Raw genomic sequence first — 21503 nt, forward strand, 5'->3', positions numbered from 1 at the left:
CACCTGCCTTGGCTGGGAAATAAATTCAGATTCAGGCAAGGGACACTGCCACTTTACATACTGCCTTGAGATCTGTGGCAAAGCTAATGAGGGCTGTCAGTTGGGTATCTTTTATTAGGTGGCTCTCTGGAGGATAAAACCCAGGAGTTCTGTTACAGGGCTTCTGTGCTTGATTCAATAAATCAATTTATATTAAAGGGGAGGGAGGAAAGGAGGCAGCGCACGTCTGCTGTTGGCTTCATAAAGCATTCTGTGGCATTTCTCAATCTACTTATCCCACTCTCTGTCAGACTGTCTGACTGCGCTGTCAAAGGACATTGAGCAGAACGATAAAAAATATGAAATGCCCACAGCTACAACATTTGTTAAGCACAACTTGCATGTCACACAAAAGCAAGGCACACACACCTGCCTCATTTCATGGGTTCTGCTTTCCCCATATAAAAATATAATTTTGTGAACTGGAATCTCAAAACTTAACTTGAAACTGGTTACAAGGAAAAAATACAAAGGTCAACTGAGACTAAAAAACAACTCCATTCTAGTTTTTTTTTTTTTTTTTTAAACTCAAATGCTCAGAGACCTTCTCCAGTAGAAAGAAAGAACACTGAAAGCATTCTAGAAAGGTGATAAATAAAGATGATTTTTTAATGTTGTTATCCCTTTTTGGTCTGGAATAAATGATACATATACAGTGCCCGTTGTGATGTCCACTGCAGCTAATTGGATCCCATGTCAATAAAACCTTACAGCATGCATCTCCTAAGAGCAAAGCCACTAGGGACAAAACATACAACTTATTGGTCCAGCTGATACCTGCTCTGGGCCTGGCTTTTAACCCTTTGAAAGTACTTGAATATATACCTGAACAACTTTCTGAATTCTTTTAATATGTTCTTTCACATTAAAATTCCTTTTTCTCCCTCAAAAATGTATCATGAGTAGAATGCAATTGTGTGGACATAACCAAAAGAGCTGGCAGAGACAACCAAGACTCCTTGTGTGTGCAAAGTTAAACTGACACAGCTCAAGGTGCTTCTGCTTTGCAAATCCTCTTCCCCTACTGCCTACTTCCAGTAAAAAGTCTGGGAGGTTTCAGTTTAGAAAAAAGATGAGTAAGGGGAGAAATGATAGAAGTTTATAAAATTATTCATGGGGTGGAGAGAGCTGCCTAAGGAAAAAAAAATTCCTTCTCCCAAAATACTAGAACTTGAGGGCATCAAATGAAGCTGGTGGGCAGTAGATTCAGGACAGACAATAGGAAATATTTCTTTACACAGAGAGTGATTAAGATGTGGGATTCACTACCAAAGGATGTAGTGATGGTCACAGAAATAGCTTTAAAAGGGGATTAGGTATATTCATGGATGATACGTCTATCATTGGCTACTAGCTATGGTAATTGAAGGGAACCTCCACATTCAGAGGCAGTCAGCCTATGAATTTCCATGCAAGAAGGCAACATCAGAGGAAGGTTTTGTCTTCTATGCCCCGTTGCTGGCCCTCCAGAGGAACTGGTTGGCCACTTTGTGAGACAGGATGCTGGACTAGATGGTCTGATGCAACAGGGTTCTTATGTTGTTATATTCTTATCCTCACCTAATTAACACATTCTTCATGTGATTGCTGCTACCTTAACTGTAGCTACTTGAGAGGCTGTTGCAAGTTCAAATGGGGGTAAGCACATAGAAGATTTTGTTACCTCCACATAAGTCAGATTTCTTAATATTTTGTAAGTGATTACAGATTTTCAAAACAGCATAACTAGATAAAATATCCACAGGTCCACACTATCTTGAAATGCAAGAAGGGGATGCTGTGTCTGACTTCTCCACATGGGATGCTTGCACAGAAGAAAGAAAGCTCCAGACCACTCCATACACAAGCTGTTCTCATTGGGGAAGAAGTCAAACATGGAACTCCCAGTCCCAGACTTCATCAATCTGAGGTAGCAGCATCTCATCAGGTTTGCAATTCCTTTTCTTAACATTTCAGTTTCATCTTGGGTTAGAGCCTGCAACAGTTTGATCATTTTCAAAGAGGATAAAAAGAGCATTTATATATCTGTATTCCAAAAGGTTACACTCCCAAGAGAGCTGGAATTTATGTTTTTTGAACACTTGAATTAGACAGTCCCAAACACTCAACACTGGAAAACAAATCTGGACTTAATGTGACATAAACATTGGCCAGCAAATTTTAGTTTGTGATAGCTCTTTCTGGAACTGAAAGAATGAGGACTTTGTAGATCTGCCTGTCATAGTGTGTGTCACAAACAAACTTTCTGGGTCAACACAAAAGCAGACAGGATAGCAGGTATTAATCTCTGACCTAAAATGGTTATTTAATTCCTGGCACCAAACTGGAGCACACCACAGACAACAGAGAGTAGAAAGGCCCCTGCAGCAGTGATGGGTGAGGCTGGAAGAGAGCTGGCCCAAAGCAATAACGGTAGCCTTGAACCAGTGAGATAATTGCACTGGTAGATGGATCTCTGCCCTGATACTCTGGGAAAGTTTAACTGCCTCAATATCAGCAGAGGAGAATCTGAAGTCAAGCTATGGAAGAAACATAATGGGGGAAAGCCAACTGCATTACAACAATCCCAGAAACTGCCAGGTTTGTAGCTTCAGCCAAGTCAGCCAATATCTGTCAGTTGCTAGGGCTCAGGAAAACTCCAAAACATACATGAATAAAAACATTTTCAAAATACCCTACAGCAGGGGTGGGCAACGGTAGCTCTCCAGATGTTTTTTGCCTACAACTCCCATCAGCCCCAGCCAGCATGGCCAATGGCTGGGGCTGATGGGAGTTGTAGGCAAAAAAAACATCTGGAGAGCTACTGTTGGCCATCCCTGCTTACAGCATCATAACACATTCACTCTTTAGACCCTGCCTATCACACACACAATTTAGTGGCACAGGATTCTAATCTGTTAAATTCTGTAATTGTATATAATTTTGTTTTTGTTTAAATATACCAAAAAAAAGAAAATAAAAAAAATTCTTTACCACTCAAATCACAGAAAGCAAATCAAAGACTTCAAAGGATTCTGGCAGGGGTTACTTCTATCAGTTTCTTGGATTTGAGGTGGAAACTGATGGAAACATCTTTATAACTTGGGGCAATGAAAAGTAGGAAAAGACACTATGATACTTACATGGGTTACTGCTAAGGTTGCCCACATTACTGCTCACTGGAAATTATCCACTAGCTATCAAAAAGTCCACAACATCCTTTCTCATGCTATCACATACACACTGCACTCCCAAACACTGCTAAATGCAGCAGAATTTACTAATACTTCATGTCAGAATTTCTGGAGTCTGTTATGGAGAAGTCAGAAAGGAAACGTGTAATTGTTGCATGGCAACTGGATGACCAAGAAAACTCAGTGGATCCGGCTGCTAACCCTAAGCAACTCCAGGGATAGGCAATGGTGTGAACAGAAACAAGTGGCATATCTGGCAGCCATCAACAAAGGAGCTGGGAGTGTATTCTAAGCTTCTGACTGCTGCGGATTCAATCCTTGCACCTTGAAGTTAGTTTGCCAAGCAGAGCTGCAGTCAGCTCTGTACAGCAGCCAAACACCTTAATTGCTGTAACCAGGTGAGACCTCTCTAAACTCAAGAGTGTGTATGTGGACATTGTCTATACCCACAGCCCTGTTTTGCTTAATGGTTCAGTCATGAAAGATCACTTTTTTTTTTCAAACAGGCACTTTGCAGGGCTCAAAAAGCATGTTTACTTACCAGCCAGTCATATTAAAATCTCTGTAAAGCATTCTTTTTCCAACTTCCTTACGCTGAACCCTCCTTGGAAACTCATAGTGTGTAAACTCGTTTCCTAACAGATGGGGCTGCATGTACGCCTGCAAGTGGAAAACAGGAGAAACAAAACCACAGAGGATAATAGCACACAAAGAAGTTTTATAGGCTTCACAAGCAAGCATAGCTGATTGGAAGGTTTTTTGCAGCATAAGCACTTTGAAAAGTTTTTTTTCCTGAATTTGTATACAGAAGATTTCTCTTGCCTATCAGAAAGTGGTTCTTATTCTGAGGAAGCCTGGGTGAAATGTGATTATTCATAGTTAGTTCGCCCATTAGAGGTCGAGACTGTCAGAGGCCTGGTCCATCATCACCGGAGACCACTGCATAATCAACATCCAGCACAGAAAAAGATGGGTGGATCATTCTACATCATTCTATAAAAGATGGGTGGATCATTCTATATCAGTGTGATTTAAGCTAGTATCAACCTAGGTTTTGTCCAAATGAGCCAAAGCAAATGAGCAAACCAAGGAACACATGGGTGTCATTTACATACCTGTCAAGAGCATCAATAGATCCACAGAATTTACAAGCAGTGAACAAACCAAACAAAAATACCCAGCAAACTACTTAATTCAGCAGCTTTTTGTTGATGTTCCATTCATCTTCTCTGCCAGTTAAAGTCATTATGTTTCTTTAATCTGAAACAGCTGCTATATATAAGGCAAACGTAAGGGTTTTTTAAAAAGATATTTTAAATCTAAAGCTTCTCATTTCTAAGAAACATTTGAAGAAAGTCTACAGATTTATCAAGGGGTTATAATATCATTTATAATAATGTCATTCCTTTTGGAAGCCGTATCCAGCCACCACTTCCTTCCTTCCTTATTTAACTTTATTGGATTTATATCCCGCCCTCCCTGCCAAAGCAGGCTCAGGGCGGCTCACAACAGTAAAAGCATTTACAGGTTAAACATTAACTAATTAAAATCTTACAATAAAACAATTAAAACATTTTAAAAACAGTTTGATGCTAATAATAATAATACATTCCAGTAATTTCAGTCTTCTTGAGTACCCTCATATGTGGCTATCCATTACAAGCAAGTTGAAATAAAGCTGTCTTGCAAGCCTTACGGAACTGAACAAGGTCCCGCAAGGCTCTTGTTTCTTCTGGCAGTTGGTTCCACCAATAGAGGGCCGCTATAGAGAAGGCTCTCTCTTGAGTGATCTTCAGTCTTGCCTCCTTCAGCCCAGGGATCGATAACAGGTTCTGTGTCCGTGACCTGAGTACCCTCTGAGGAACATATGGGAAGAGACGGTCCCTAAGGTAGACAGGTCCTCAGCCATATAGGGCTTTAAAGATAATAACTAGCACCTTGTAGCGAATCCGGTACACTATCGGCAGCCAGTGCAGTTCCCGCAGCCCAGGCTGTATGTGCTCCTGAATGGGAAGCCCCAATAACACCTAGCCGCTGCATTCTGCACCAGCTGCAGTTTCCGGATTTGAGACAAGGGCAGCCCCATGTAGAGGGCGTTACAGTAGCCCAATCTTGAGGTGACCATAGCGTGGCTCACAGTTGCCAGGTCGCCACAGTCAAGGAAAGAGACCAACTGCCTTGCCCGCCTAAAGTGGAAAGAGGCAGATTTGGCAGTGGCTGCTATCTGGGCCTCCATTGTCAATGAAGGTTCCAGTAGCACCCCCAAGCTTCTGACCTTGGGTGCCACTACAAGTGGCGCATCATCAAAAGCTGGTAGGACCTCTGTCTTTGTCGGATTCAGTCGACTCAGCTTAAGCCACCCTGCCACAGCCTTCAGTGCCAAGTCCAGATTTTCTGGGGTACAGGAAGACCGGCTGTCCATCAGTAGATAGAGCTGGGGTGTCATCAGCGTACTGATGGCAACCCAACCCATGCCTCCTGGCAATCTGGGCAAGGGGGTGCATAGCATTGGGGAGATCACCACCCCCTGAGACACAACACAGTTAAGTGAGTGTCTCTGGGATGTCTGTCCCCCAATCGCCACCCTTTGTCCCTGACTGTGAAGAAAAAAGGAGAGCCATTGTAAGGCCAACCCCTGAATCCCTGCGTCGGCAATGCAGTGAATCAGCAACTGATGGTCAACTGTGTCAAACGCAGCCGACATGACCAACAACATCAGTATTGCTGAACCATCTCGGTCCAGATGCCGCTGGAGATCATCCACCAGGGCGACTAGTACTGTCTCCACCCCATGACCTGGGCGAGAGCCGGACTGATAGGGATCCAGAAAACTCTTTAACTGTAGCGCTACAGTCCTCTCAATTTTGCCCAGAAAGAGCAAATTCGAGACCGGCCGATAGTGTGCCAATGGGAGCTGGGCAACCCATCACAAGTGCGCTCTAACAGTGGCAAGAACTAGTGCCTTGGCCATTGCCCATTTCTTTTATCTGAAAGGGAACCGATATGTCCCTTTGGCCCTAAGAGCTTTTAATGCGAAATCTAGCCCCCAACTTTTATATGGTGCCCCCATATGGATCAGTGCCTTCGATCACACCACTGAAGGACTACAATCCTTCTTTTTGAGGAAAATTCTGGGACTACCCAACTGTGTTCCTTATGCTGCAATTTGCATGGAAACTGGACTGTTGCTGCTGGAAACTCGTGCCTGGCTTTTGACCTTTAAGTTTTGGCTGCGCTTTTTATTTAATTCTGATCAGAATTCTTTCACCTTTTTGATGCTGATGGACCATCATGCATCCAAATGGTTGACCCTGATCCAAAAGAAAATCACATCCATAGGAATTTCCTTGGATGCATTTTATCTATCCTCTGCTTCTGTGGTATTTCAATCCATCAAACGTAGACTACTAGATATCCAGTTGCAACGTCTAACTGAGGCAGCTCGAAAAACTTGCTCCCCAAGCTATCTGGGTTTATCCCAGATTCCTGGGCTTTTAGCTCCCTATTTCCTCTTCTTAACTGATTCTCACCAAAGAAGAGCATTCATGCTGGCTAGATTGAATGCATTACCATCGGCCATCCTTTTCGGAAGATACCACAGAATCCCCCGCAATCTTAGACGATGCCCTTGTAGTCAAGGAGTCATCAAAACGGTCCCTCATGTTCTTTTGGACTGCCCTTTTTATAGCAGTCCATGTGCAAGATACCTAGATACACTGCTTTCTGACCATCAAGGCCTTTCTGACAATGCCAAGGTTCGTTTTTTTACTCCACGGGAAACACAACTTTGTCACTACTCACGTTGCTTGCTTTTTACAGGTTGCGATCCAAATCAGAGAGGCTTTTACTCATGCATAGCCTACTGCTATTTTATGTCATTTAACTTTTGCTGGTTTTTTAAGGTTTTATTATATTCTATAGTGTCACTGTTGGTTTTAAAGTATACTGTATTCTTGTATTAATGCCAATAAAGGTCTAGACCACTGTATTAATGCCAATAAAGGGTAGACCACTGCCCCTTTGAGGGGCCCTGGAAAGAGCCCCCCAGAGAGGGATCTATTTACGATATCTCGTATAGGATATCGTAGCTCCAACCGGCAAGCTTTAATCAGCGATGATGGGCAAGGATCCAGATCACATGTTATTGGGCGCACAGTAGAGAGAATTCTGTCGACTTCCTCCAGGCTGAGTGTTGTAAAACGATCCAAAGCTGATCCGGAAAAGAGGTACAGAGCTTCAAGTTCACTTACTATTTCAACAGTGGCAGGGAGGTCGTTGCGGAGCAATGAGATCTTATCTGCGAAAAAAGTCGCAAAAGCCTCACAGCCAATATCCAATTCCCTACAGTTTGGTCTGCCTTGTGGCAGAGTTGTGAGATTAATTTACAATGAAAAATATAAAGCATCTCTCTTCTTCCCAAGACATCAAATCTTTACATTCCATGGAAGCAGCACCTGTAAAGGCATTTCTGGGTTTACATCTTATAATACAATATTGTGCAAAAGAGTCTATGGTTGTGAAGCCTTGACACAGCTCCTTTGATATTGAGGACTGGCTGAATAGGCTGAAGTCCCAATGAAAGGACAGATTTTAAGGAGGCTATAAGGCAAGCAAAAGGTAACCCATAAAACATAAGGATTGATGCAACAAAAAGAAGGCTACTAAAAAGTCAGTTTAATCTTCTTGACATACACTTTCTAATTTAGGAATCAAGGATTTTTATCATATAAATGAATGAAGCTGCCTTATATTTAGCTGGACCACTGATTCCTCTGTTAACTAGTACAGATCTCAGTTACCTTTGGAAAAGGTTTACCTAGCCCAGGGGTGCTGAACTCATTTGTCATGAGGGACAGATCTGACATAAATGAGACCTCGTCAGGTCGGGCCATGTGTGTCATAAAATCTAATGCCAGGTAGCAGAGATATAAGCTTTATAAACGACACAGTTATACACAATTGAAGATTTTTTAAAAACTTAAAGTAAAATATGCTTAAAAGATTAGCAGTCTTGCAATATTTTATTTAATTAACAGTCTCTGATAACTGACACCTCTTGCTCTGAATTACTGCATCAAAATGTGGAGACAATGTCTGTGCTGTAACAATCTTGAGTATGTTGTTCAGATGTTGTTCAGGTTTGTGTCCGTAAGCTGCAAGCCTACTTTTGATTTATTGACATTCATTACAGAAATCTCATGGTCAATGCTTTGAGCCTAAGACCCAGGGGAAAACATGAAATGGCTGGGCATTGCAAGTATGCTGTTCAGGTGTTGTTCAGGTTTGTGTCCTTAAGCTAGAATCATAGAGTTGGAAGGGACCTCCAGAATCATCAGTCCAACCCCCTGCACAATGCAGGAAACTCACCAATACCTCCCCCTAAATTCACAGGATCTTCATTGCTGCCAGATGGCCATTTAGCCTCTGTTTAAAAACCTCCAAGGAAGGAGAGCCCATCACCTCCCAAGAACACCTGTTCCACTGAGGCATCACTCTAATGGTCAGGAAGTTCTTCCTAATGTTGAGACAGAAACTCCTTTGATTTAATTTAAACCCCTTAGTTCTGGTCCTACCTTCTGGGGCCCAGAAAACAATTCCACACCATCCTCTATATGACAGCCCTTCAAGTACCTGAAGATGGTGATCATATCACCTCTCAGCTGTCTCCTCTCCAGGCTAAACATGCCCAGCTCCTTCAACCTTTCTTCATAGGACTTGGTCTCCAGACCCCTCATCATCTTCACCGCCCTCCTCTGGACCTGTTCCAGCTTGTCTATATGGTGCCCAAAACTGAACACAATATTCCAGGTGAAGTCTTACCAGAGCAGAGTAAAGCGATACCATCACATCACGTGATCTGGACACTACTGTTGATGCAGTCCAAAATTGCATTTGCCTTTTTAGCCACCACATCACACTGTTGACTCATGTTCAGCGTATGGTCCACTAAGACCCTTAGGTCCTTTTCGCACATACTACTGCTAAGACAAGTCTCCCCCATCAGATAACTACGCATTGGATTTTTCCTACCTAAATGCAGAACTTTACATTTATCCCTGTTAAAATTCATTTTATTGGCTTTAGCCCAGTTTTCCAGTCTGTCAAGGTCATTCTGTATCCTGTTTCTGTCTTCTACTGTATTTGTAACCCTTCCCAATTTAGTATCAACTGCAAACTTAATAAGTATTCCCTCTATTCCTTCATCCAATTCATTTATAAAGATGTTGAACAAAACAGGGCCCAGGACAGATCCTTGAGGGACTCCACTTGTCACTCCTCTCCAAGAGGATGAGGAACCATTCACAAGCACTCTTTGGGTGTGATCTGTCAACGAGTTACAGTTCCACCTAATGGTAACAGGATCCAAACCACATTTTACCAACTTTGTCAACAAGGATAGTATGTGGAACCTTATCAAAAGCCTTACTGAAATCAAGATAAACAATGTCTACAGCATTCCCCTGATCCAGCAAGGTAGTCACTTATTCAAAAAAAGAGATCAGGTTAGTCTGACATGACTTGTTCTTGAGAAACCCATGCTGGCTCTTGGTAATCACATCCATTCTTTCTAAATGTTCCAGGACCAACTGTTGGATGATTTGTTCTAAAACTTTTCCAGGTATAGACATCAAGCTGACAGGTTAGTAGTTACCCGGATCCTCCTTTTCCCCCTCCAATCTTCCGGCACCTCTCCTGTTCTCCAAGAATTCTCAAAAATAATAGTCAGAAATTACATCCGCAAGCTCTTTTAGAACCCTTGGATGCAGTTCAAGGGTTCTGACCCTGAGGACTTAGTTTCATTTAAAGAAACTAGGTGTTTATGTACTACCCCTACACTGATCCTAGGTTGGAACTTCATACCCTCTTTATATGTTCTGTTTTTGCCATGTTGAGCACCGTTTTCCTCAGAAGAGAAAACTGAGGAAAAGTAGGAATTGAGCAGTTCCGCCCTCTCTTCATTACCTGTTACAATTTCACTTTCCTGCCCTCGCAATGGGCCTACCATGTCCTTGCTCTTTTTCTTACTCTGAATATAAGAAAAGAACCTTTTTTTGTTGTTTTTAGCATCTTTGGCCAGCCTAAGCTCATACTGAGCTTTAGCTTTCCTAACTTTTTCTCTACAAGCACTGGTGATTTGTTTATATTCATCCTTGGTTATAAGGCCCTCCTTCCAATTCCTAAAGGAGTCCTTTTTATTTCTCAACTTTTTAGAGAGCTGTTTATGGAGTCAACTCGGCTTCTTTAGGCTTCTTCCATTTTTTCTTCTCATAGGAATCGTCTGTGATTGTGCTTTCAGTATTTTGCTTTTAAGAAACTCCCACCCCTCTTGAACCCCCTTCTTCCTAAGTATTTCTCACCATGGGATTTTACCCAGCATAGTTCTAAGTTTGTCAAAGTTTGCCTTTCTGAAGTCCAGCCTATAAGTCTGACTGCATATAGCTTTTCCCTTCACTGAAACTGTAAATTCCAAAATCATATGGTCACTACTGGCCAGGGTGCTCACAGTTTCTACTTCAATCAAGTCTTCCTTGTTGGTGAGAATCAAATCCAAGATAGCAGATCCCCTCATTTCCTTCTTCACTTTCTCATTAGTCTGTCCTTTTTAAATAAGTTGTACCCCTGAATCCTAATATTCCAGTTGTGAGTGTCATCCCACCAAGTTTCAATAAGGCCTATTATGTCATAGTCTCCTTCTCGTATTAGGACTTCCAGTTCCTCCTGTTTGTTTCCCATACTCTGTGCATTAGTGTAGAGACACTGGAGTCCAAGTTGCAAGGCTACTTTTGATTTTTTTGACATTCATTACAGAAACCTCATGGTCAATGCTTTGAGCCTAAGACCCAGCGGAAAACATGAAATGGCTGGGCATTGCAAGCTTTTGTACTTAAATTGCTTCATGTTCTGGTCAGCCAATGGAGAAAACAGAGGCTTTGCTCTGAAGCTCTTGCCAGCCTGGCAAAGCAAGCTGTGACACAAAAGGAAACAAGAGAGAGAAAAGAAAGCAGATGACAGTAAGTTGCTCGCAGGCCTGATAGGAGCCCTTTGGGGGCCTGATCTGACCCCTGGGCCACACGTTTGACACATTTGATCTGACCCCTTGACCTAGCCTGTTCCCAAGACTGTTTTTTTTTTTTGGCTGGAGACGCTATGGATCTTCTGCACTATGTGCGAAGTATGTACTCTACCATCTATTTATTGTTCTTTCCCAGAATACCATAAAGCGTCTATCTATAAGAAACTAATCAACACAGAAAGCTTGTTTTCCAGCATTTGGAAAGGGAACATAAAGGTATAGGTAGTCCCCTGAGCAAACACCAGTCATTTCTGACTCTGGAGTGACATCGCATCATGACGTTTTCACAGCAGACCTTTTTAATGCGGTGGTTTGCCATTGCCTTCCCCAGTCATCTATACTTCCACCCCAACAAGCTAGGTACTCATTTTACCGACCTCGGAAGGATGGAAGGATGAGTCAACCTTGAGCCGGCTACTTGAACCCAGCTTCCGCCAGGATCAAACTCAGGTCGTGAGCAAAGCTTAGGACTACAGTACTGCAGCTTTACCACTCTGCACCATAGGGCTGCTTTAAATGGTACCTTAAAGGGAACATAGCCACATACAAATGCCTATTCTGATTAATTCCATAATTGAAAAGAAATAATATTCAGAAACCTAGCAACACCATCAGTAGACTGTCAACATTTCAAAAAAACTAATACCAATCTTACAGTTGATCGGCAACCTAGGGACATTATTCCTGATGTTGATGCTTCAAGTTTTAGAGACGATTTTCATCTGAATGGGAGGAAACTAGCTTTTTACCAGTTCTTGATAGCACTCTGATAATACTATAAAGAATCAAATACGTATTTAAATACCATAAGGCAACCATAGATTATTCCTATGCTCAATATTGGAGGCCTATTTCTTGCTCCCTATGGGCCAGTTCAGGCGTTTAAATAACTCTCCAAGAAATGCATCTCTACAGCCTCCAGGGATATTCGGCCATTAAGCACCATAACGCATGGTATAGAACAGGGGTGGCCAACAGTAGCTCTCCAGATTTGTTTACCTACAACTCCCATGAGCCCCAGCCATTGGCCATGCTAGCTGGGGCTGATAAGAGTTGTAGGCAAAAAACACCTGGAGAGCTACCATTGGCCACCCCTGGTATAGAATGTTCACAGACACAGCTGCAGAGTGATTCCATAGGTTGCAGCAGCTGAAAAATATGATGTCAGAATTGTGAAAACATTGGTGAGAATCTGCTGTTGAATCCATGGAATCAACTGTTCTCTATGCAAACTTACCCTCATAGTCAGACAAGGAACATAGCATGGAAAATCGCATTATGTACAGACTCCCAAGATTTTTGCTAAATATTTCCAGCTGCTCCACAACGGTAATTGTAATTACAGTGGTTATTACAGATAATCTAGAAAAGGAGCTAGATCCCATGACTCTATTGTGCCAAGCATCTTTCTGCTGGAGGAAGTCACAGCAGAAGAGAATCACAGAATCTAACTCCATATAATTCTGTGCTCAATTTCTATAGGTGGTCAAAACCAAGTCAAAACTACATGGGAGGTTATACCCTGTATCTTTATTCTTAATCGTGAACAATGTTTGCAAAGAGTGAACATTTACAAGCACCAGAAGTCATGAATAAGAAGAAAAAATGGTTGCACTTGCCTGTAACTGATGTTCATCGAGTGTCTTTTGTGCAGGCACACCTGGGTGGTTGGGATTTGTAACCCCTTCCCCGGGAAGCCTGCTGAGAGTGATGAAAGAAGTACCTCAGTTTAAAGGCAGAAAGCTGTTGAGAGGTGACTCTGAAAGATTTTGCTGTGAGCTTCTGTTTTCTAACTTTTTCAAAGGTTTCACCTATTTGCTTACAAAAAAAAAAGACTCTTCCCCTCAAAGGGAAGGTCATCTACTTAAGCTGTAGTTTCTAAGGACAGAGCTGAAACCCTCAACCACACACGGTGCTGGAGGGTTACTGCCAAGGCCATTGAATGTGCACTAGCATCTACAGCATGCCTTGAGGCATTCAACTCTTGCTAAGCAAGTTTGATTTCTTTAGACTGCAAGGGAAGTGCCTGAGTTTTATCATCAGGCATAGCATCCATGCATTGGGTCATTTCTTGCCAATATGGATGTGATAGCATGCCATTATAGCCTTGAAATTGGCTACCTGTAGCCCTGGTGCAGCTGAAGTATATAACTTCCTGCCCAGCAACCCTTTTTGTCCATAGGAGATGACCTGATGCTCCCTGATGTCTGGCGGGTAAAAATTCAGCTACTAATTAATTGGCTGCAGGAAGGTGGTACAAATATCGACAGCCAAATTTGTGTGTTCTCCACTATTTTAGTGAAAGTTTGCACTGAGGATGGTTTAGCCCATGAATTTAGTATAATGTCTCATATCCCATTTAACATAGAAATGGGTCCAGGATCAGAGAAATAGAGAATGTCCATGACTGGATCTTCTTTTTGCTCTGGAGGCACGCAGGAAATCCTCAGGGCTTTACCATTCTTACAAGTTACTCCAAATAGAGTTTGAAGTCTTCTGTAGAGGATATGAGTGTTGGATCTCCAACTGCATCATCAACAGCAATCTATTTTCAAATAGGGGTACTTCCCTCATTGCTCTCAGCAGACATCTTGGGGGAGGGGTTACAAATCCCAACCACCCATGTGTGCCTGCACAGAAGACATGATGACGAAGAGTTGGTTTTTATACCCTGCTTTTTTCCACCCCAAGGAGCCTCAAAGCAGCTTACAATCACCTTTCCTTCCTCTCCCCACAACAGCCAACTTGTGAGGTAGGTGGAGCTGACAGAGTTCTGTGAGAACTGTGACTGACCCAAGATCACCCAGTAGGTTTCAGGGGGAGGAGTGCAGAATCAAACCTGGTTCTTGAGATTAGATTCTGGTGCTCTTGACCACTAAACCACCCTGTCACAAGCCTACTGGAAGACACCTATTAACTGTTCTTTAAAGAAAAATAAACAGACAAAGGAACAGAATGGTACTTAATCAAGCTCTGTATTCATCAACTGTATCAAGTATCACATTAGCACTGAGAATGTATCATGTGTGAAAGTGCCACATGTTAAGGAGGCATAAATTATGCTACTTATGAGGAAAAATAAAGTCACACTGAAATTAAACTAATCTGAAATTTTGGCTCACATACTCTATGGAATTGGTGGCATTATGGGCATTTGGAAATATGATATTCATTGAGCATATCAGAGATCTAAAAGATCACTGTCTTAGGTAATAATAAATACAACAGCACGAGCCACTTTTTTATTGCTATGTTTTGCCATTTGCTTTGGAAAATTTAAAAAAGACACACAAACAAATGTACAATGGATTGAGGCTTATTAAATGTGCTCACTCCTCCTTCCCTTTGCAGCTCTTTGCACCTGAAAGAGAGGAAGAGGATAATTTCTGCTGATTTCCTCTCAAGTTCATCCAGTGCTGCAGCTCACACTGTCCCTGAGGGTCTCCTGACCTCCAGGAGAAGCTGGGGAGGGCACAGCGCAGACAGCTGCAGGGGATAGGAAGAAAGAAATAAGAGTTCTGTGAACTTGTTCCAATCCCCTGTGGACAGCTCTCCCCTGCTCATGCCACTTCTCAAAAGTTTTTTCACATCATTTCCCCCCCCCCCCCCAATCGTCCATTGTACATGTTTTTATTTCTTAGTATAAAGTTAGCATGTTTGATATAAAAATAAGACTGCAGGACACCAGAGAGGGTCCAAAGCTTGAAATAAAAGAAAAGTGGGCAAGACCAAGTGGGGCTTTTGCCCAGCAAGACTTCTGACTGGCTGTGCAGAGTTTTAACGACATTGCTTTGGTAGCAGCTGCCACTGCAACACAATAATCTTCACTGTGTGACTGAAATAAACTGGGACAGCCATTTTGTGTCTGGCTCTACCTCCTGAAGCAGCTACCGTATTTTTCGGACCATAAGATGCACTTCCCCCCCCCCCCAAAAAAAAGTGGGGGGAAAAGTGTGTGCGTCTTATGGTCCGAAGGTACGTACCTTCTGGGGGGGGAGCGATCCGCTGCCTCTTCCTCTGATCCGGCGCTTCCCCCGCGCCTGCCTGCCTGGCTCCATCTTCTTCAGGCAAGCGCTGGGATCGCTCCATGTGGCCCCACCGCAAACCCAGCGCTTCGCAAGCGCCGGCTGCGGAGGGGGCAGCGTGCTTCCTCCTTGCCTGTGTGCCTAGTTTCAGCTGTGATGTTTAAAGCAAGCGCTGGGATCGCTCCCTCCGCCCTCCGATCCCAGCGCTTGCTTTAAACATCACAGCTGAAGCCAGGCACACAGGCAAGGAGGAAGCACCCGCCCCCTCTGCAAACGCAGCGCTTTGCATCTGAAAACAGTCTCTCTAATGTGATTTCACACTTCCAGTACTTCCCATGTATTTTCTTTGAACATGATCTCCATAGCCCAAGCACATTTGGTACATATCAAGATGAAACAAACAAATAAAGGTAAGGGAAAATGGCAAAACCGTTTTTAAAATCAGCTGATGTTTTCAGATCTAACCAAAAAGGACATCAAAAGAGGAAAGCAAAAAACAGATCCTCACAGGCAATGTTTTATCTTTGCTGTCTTAGAGCACTGCCCCACTTCCACTTTTAATTTAAAAGACAAACAAATTATTTTAAATGTAGGCAAGTATAAATATTTATTACAGTTGCTTTGTATTCATCTGTGTGAATATGAATACCCCCTAAAGTAGTTCTTCTCTCTGAAACATTTCAGAGTTGGGGAATGTCGCTGAGTAGCAATAAAGTCTGCATACAGAATAGTACATACTCCCCCTCCCTCCACATGCTGTTTTTGACATTTATAACCAGTCAAGCAGTGTTACAGTTGGACCAGGCATTTCAGAGAAGGAAAGGCCACCTGGTCTTCACAAACTTGCCCCAGTCAGCCTCTACACACAGTGGGGTAGGGTAGTAATGATGACATGCTACTTTTAAACTTGGATTTTAGAGACAGAGAGCAACAGCTTGGTTTGCAGCATATGCCTAAGGTGTCAGTTGCTTTGTTGGAATTTAAAATACAGGCCAGATGCCATGGCTGAACAAAGAGATTTCACTCTGGGGGTTTTTCAACAGTTTAATCCCATGATAAAAGTTGAAGACACAGAGGTTACCATCAATATGTGTACCTTCCAGCACAGAAAACAAGGTTTTCGCTTCAGAATGATTCAAATATTACATTTTAGAGTAGTCTGCAATATACCTAATATTTTATATATGAGTAGGTAGTCCTAGCATAGGGCTGCAAAGAGTCGACTGTGCGACTGAACAACAACGACAGTCCTAGCATTGGAGCAACATAGGTAACAGCTCAAGACCAAGTGTTCCTTGACAGCTCTAATTTACCCTTCAATCAACAGGGTAAATTACCCTAATTTACCCTTGCTCTAATTTACCCTTCAATCAACATTCTGGATTTACCCAGAACAATCAGAACACTTAAACAATCCAACTGGTTGCTTGATGAGAAATAGTTCTAGGGGCACTGATGAAACAGCATGTAGTCCATGGTAACTCCAACATTATTCACCAGCAACCTGTCTAATATCCACAAATACAGCAGTGATACCTCATGGTCAGGGATGCATAACAGCATTTAGATACCTCACCAATTGTTTAGATAACCCAAATTGCCAAAATTACTTTAAACAAAATGTAATATCACAATGTCCAATATATAGAAAGTATCTACTCCCCCTGAAAATATTTACAAATAAATTGATAAGAGAAATGCAAATATTGTGCCTCTTCAAAGTCAACTGTTCCATTTTTCTAACATGGATTTCAAAATAGGAATGAACTCCAGAAGGGTTACACGGCTTCTGAAAAGTTTCACATACCTAACCAAACTCCTCCTCAGTACATGAGTCCATGGTTATGGTAGAACAAGAACTTTTTTTCAGGACAGTTTTTTCAAGCAAGCATCAATCAGTAACATTTTTGTAAAATGGTTCTTATGAAAATATCTATATTAAATTAGTTGGAAGGTGAAGTCAATGAAAAACTGAACTCTTTTAAGATTAGCATCTACAGTACCTTCTTCACCTATTATTTTGGTATAAACAGATATCTAAGCCATGTCTCTTACCAGATATTGAAGACGCTGACGCTCTGTTTCTGGAGTGAATTCTGAAGACATCGGAATAATTTCTCCATTTCGGATTATTATGGCCCTGTAATATCCAGAATACATAGTGAGAAAATTCAGATTCTGCAAGTAAACATACCTGTTTAAACAACACTGATTTCTGGTAAATCAAAGATAGTGTGCCCATCACATCTCTATGCATTGTTCCATTCTGTTTAAGCCTGACTGCAAAACATCCATTTGCCTGTACAAAACAAACAAACAAACTCTAACAAAGATGGTTGGACTGATTATTCAGGACAGGCAGCAGAGACCTCTAAGATCAGCATTTCTCACCTGGGATCTAGGCGTCATGATAAAGGGAAGGGGTCATGAGTTCTTTGTAAGGACAGTAGCAGGAAACAAGCTAATTGGTTGACTGGAATCAATAGTTCAATCCTAGAAACTCTAACTAGTTGAGTAACCTTATTAGTCTGTCTGTCTAGCAGTAGGCAAGATCAAGAATCCAGTAGCACCTTAAAGACACAGTAGCACCTTAAAGACACACTTGCGGCAGGCTCTCTTCTTCAAAGAGTAATCAGTGAACTCCAAAAGCCCATACCTTGCCACAAATGTTGTTAATCTTCAAGGTTCTACTAGACTCTTGCTCTTTTCTAGATAAGTAGCATCAAGGAGCTTCAGTCCTAATGCTAATATAATTAAACTCAGTATAAAACTGAACTGATTTTCACATTATTTTCCAATGCAAAAGGTTTCAGCAGAAAGATATTATCGATTACTGCAGTGACAATAGCCAATGATTTTCAATCAAATTCTAGAAGTTTGGGCTACGTGTGATGCTGATCTTTTTCAGTCTATAAGCACAGAAAAAATTTCCAGACTCCATCCCATCACAGTTCAATTGGCCTGTATCTAGAAGCTACTAACAAACATGGAAATGTCTTGCTTTCCCTGGCAGGAAGTCCCTTCCAATTAAGAATTGAGATTAGACATGGGCATGAACTGAACCACAAATCATGATTCATGCATGCATCAAGCCAATTCGTGGTTCATTCTGAACTGGTCCAGACCTTGGTGTTTTGTTTGGTTTATTTTTGCTGTTTGTTTTCCCAGAAAGCCTCGCACTGATTCAATCAATTCCAAGCAACGCTGGGGGTGGACTTTTGGGAGCCCTAGAACAGGGTTTCCCAAACTTTTCTTTCCAGTGGCCTGGTTATTTTTAGTAAGAGTAAGAGGTGTGGAGCAGAAAGAGATTATTGGAGATTACTGCGGTATATCTCAACAGCACTGGAAGAGATGGTACTATGAACTTGACACCATTTTACTGGACCTGCCTTTTAACAGTTGTCTGACACCAAAATTAGAATCTAGGTTGGGTCCTACAGAATCTGGTATGCTTTGAAACCCCACCTTGAATCTGCGCACAGACAATACAAAAATCTTCCTTAGGTTTGTTTTCTTTTTAAGTGTAGTGATATGGCTGTCACTAGATTGTTCTGATGTCACAGGACAGAGGCCTCCATGGTATATGCATGGCTTGCACCATACACCCATTAAAAAGGGACTGTCTAACACATAGCAGACACCAGTGAGAAACCAGGGGATCCACAAAAATCTAGAGACAACAAGAGTGGACCAACCAAACAAATCCTACCCCTGCAAAAGGTCAGACATGATGGCTACACTCCCCATGTAGCTCAGGGAGAAAGACAAAGAGAAAATGAAAAAAATATACAAAGTAGACCAGTGGGTCTTATAAAAGGAGAAAATATGCCATTTTTCTGTTCAAATGCAACTTAACAAATGTTCCCTTTAAGGAACCATCTAAGTCAGGGGTCCTCAAACTTTTTAAATAGGGGGCCAGTTCACTGTCCCTCAGACTGTTGGAGGGCCGGACTGCCATTACTGTACAAGGCCGCGGGCCGTCAGTTCTCCGTCTTCTGCATCTCTCTCCCTTCCCCACACCACACACCCCGGCCTGGGAACTCACCTCACCTCGGTATCACCTCACACTCTGTCTCCGCCACCTCAGCCCAGTGCCGGAAGTGTGCGTTGCTAACGCGAGTTTACGTCAAACGTCACTTCCGGTCTGATTTTGCCATAACCCGGCGGGCCGCATAAACGTCCTCAGCGGGCCGCATCTGGCCCGCGGGCCGTAGTTTGAGGACCCCTGATCTAAGTAATGTAGCCATACAAACATACTAAAACTTCACATAATATTCAACAGAAGAAAATCCAGCCCATTACTAAGTACTTAACAATAATGAATTCCTTCATAAACCAGAGAACATTTCTCAAATATCTGTCCATAAACAGAAAAAAAGGAAGCTCAATTTAGATATAATCAAAGAAATCCAGTTTCACTTACACTAACATAGGTAAACTGCTACATTAACAACTGTTATTAAGAAACTTAACACCATCCAACTGTGACCTTTCAAATATACTCTCCAAAAGAAGTAGAATATATACACTAGACAAGGTCTTTCATCCATTTGAACTATCCTGATATGGCAGTTTATGTACCTCCTGAATCCTCTCATCCACAATTTTGCAAGACATGCAGGCTTATCCGTTCTTTTCTAGGGTAACTGACTTTAATTAAGATACTCAAAGACAGAAATTGATGCACAATGTTCTTATTGTACTTCAACATTCACATACCCATTTTAATAACAGGTCTGTATTCTAATACCTTTTCATTAGCCGTGCAGTTGTAGTTAGAGGAAATTACCACAATCTAAAAGACATATCCATTTCATATCTGCTCATCAAGATTAGTGGAACAAATAAGGATCAGAAATGCACTGTACGGATTTCCCAATTAATACCTCATATATACAAAGTACATCACTGTACTGCGGGACACAGGCATTCATATAGTAAACATCAACAGAAGATCTATGACAACTTTTTGCTTGATAATATACACTTCTTTTGATACTGGATAGCTGCTATCAGCTATCCTATTGCCTCTACAGAGTAACCAAAATGGTGGATATGTCTAAGTACACTGACAGAGTACTGTATGGTTCATGCTAAACATATTACATCTTCATGAGTTACTGGGCAATCACAAGCTCCCACTTCTTCCCCTAATGCATCCTGCTCTGCAGCTTTAAAAGACAACAACAAAACAGTTCACCTTCTTTAGAAAGGCTAGCAATACCTACTACAATGCCATTTAATCTTGGTCCAGCCACCGCAAGTGCATAGTCCAGTTTCTTGATTTTAGTACGTTTCAGTTATTCTTAAAAGAAACAAACAGGGTTTTTTTATCTGTTCATATATACGACAAATAAATACTGACTTAAAGAAACAAATATGCAAATTTATTGTCATATGGCAGGGAGAAATCACATATGCAGGGCTGGCCCTAGACTATCTGGTGCCCTGGGCAAGACTAACTTCTGCGCCCCCCCCCCTCCACAACCTGGCTTGGGAGTTTTAATTTGCAGGATCTTCTAAGGCTTCTGTGCCTTAGAAAAATCCAGGAAATGGATCCCTAAGCTATCCAAACTGTGTCCAGTGGCACCTTTAAGACCAACGAAGTTTTATTAAAGGTGTAAGCTGTTGTGTGCAAACACACAAATTCTCCTATGTAAGTACAGATAAAGAGGAGAATTGAGTGGACCAAGCACAAGACTGTGAGCAAAAGCAACAACTGCAGAAATATACACGTCAGTCCAATTAAAACCATTCACTTTGCACAATCCTAGTATCCAGTCATATTACTTTAAGTGAAATACCCAATTCAAGTTACTTTTAGTCCAAACCATGTTCTTCCTATCCAAAGTTTTGCCTTTAAAAAAAGAATCTGATTTTTGTGCACAGATCCCTCTGTTCACCAGTCCCTGTTCCCTCTCTTACAACATAAGCTTAAAAACAAAAAAATTTAAAAAGCACATAAGCCAGGGGTGGCCAACGGTAGCTCTCCAGATGTTTTTTTTTTGCCTACAACTCCCATCAGCCCCAGCCATTGGCCATGCTGGCTGGGGCTGATGGGAGTTGTAGGCAAAAAAACCATCTGGAGAGCTACCGTTGGCCACCCCTGACCATGGGGTAATTTAAACCAGGTTGATGAATCTGGCAGTGGCAGAGGAAGTCTTACCTCATGGTGTTCTTGGGCACCATTGC

At 42.0% G+C, this 21503-nt stretch overlaps 1 protein-coding gene across 1 annotated transcript in view; it reads right to left on the reverse strand.

Moving 5' to 3' along the window:
* PPM1H (protein phosphatase, Mg2+/Mn2+ dependent 1H) overlaps nucleotides 1–21503 on the reverse strand; it is a 172783-nt gene that overhangs the window by 36871 nt on the left and 114409 nt on the right. Inside the window, exons 5-6 of the mRNA XM_060244983.1 lie at nucleotides 17367–17451; nucleotides 3754–3872 (exon numbers count right to left, since the gene is read on the reverse strand). Coding sequence (XP_060100966.1) covers nucleotides 3754–3872; nucleotides 17367–17451 — 204 coding nt within the window. The remainder of the gene's footprint in view (nucleotides 1–3753; nucleotides 3873–17366; nucleotides 17452–21503) is intronic.

Source organism: Heteronotia binoei, chromosome 8 (assembly GCF_032191835.1).
Source record: "Heteronotia binoei isolate CCM8104 ecotype False Entrance Well chromosome 8, APGP_CSIRO_Hbin_v1, whole genome shotgun sequence".
NCBI classification, from domain to species: Eukaryota; Metazoa; Chordata; class Lepidosauria; order Squamata; family Gekkonidae; genus Heteronotia; species Heteronotia binoei.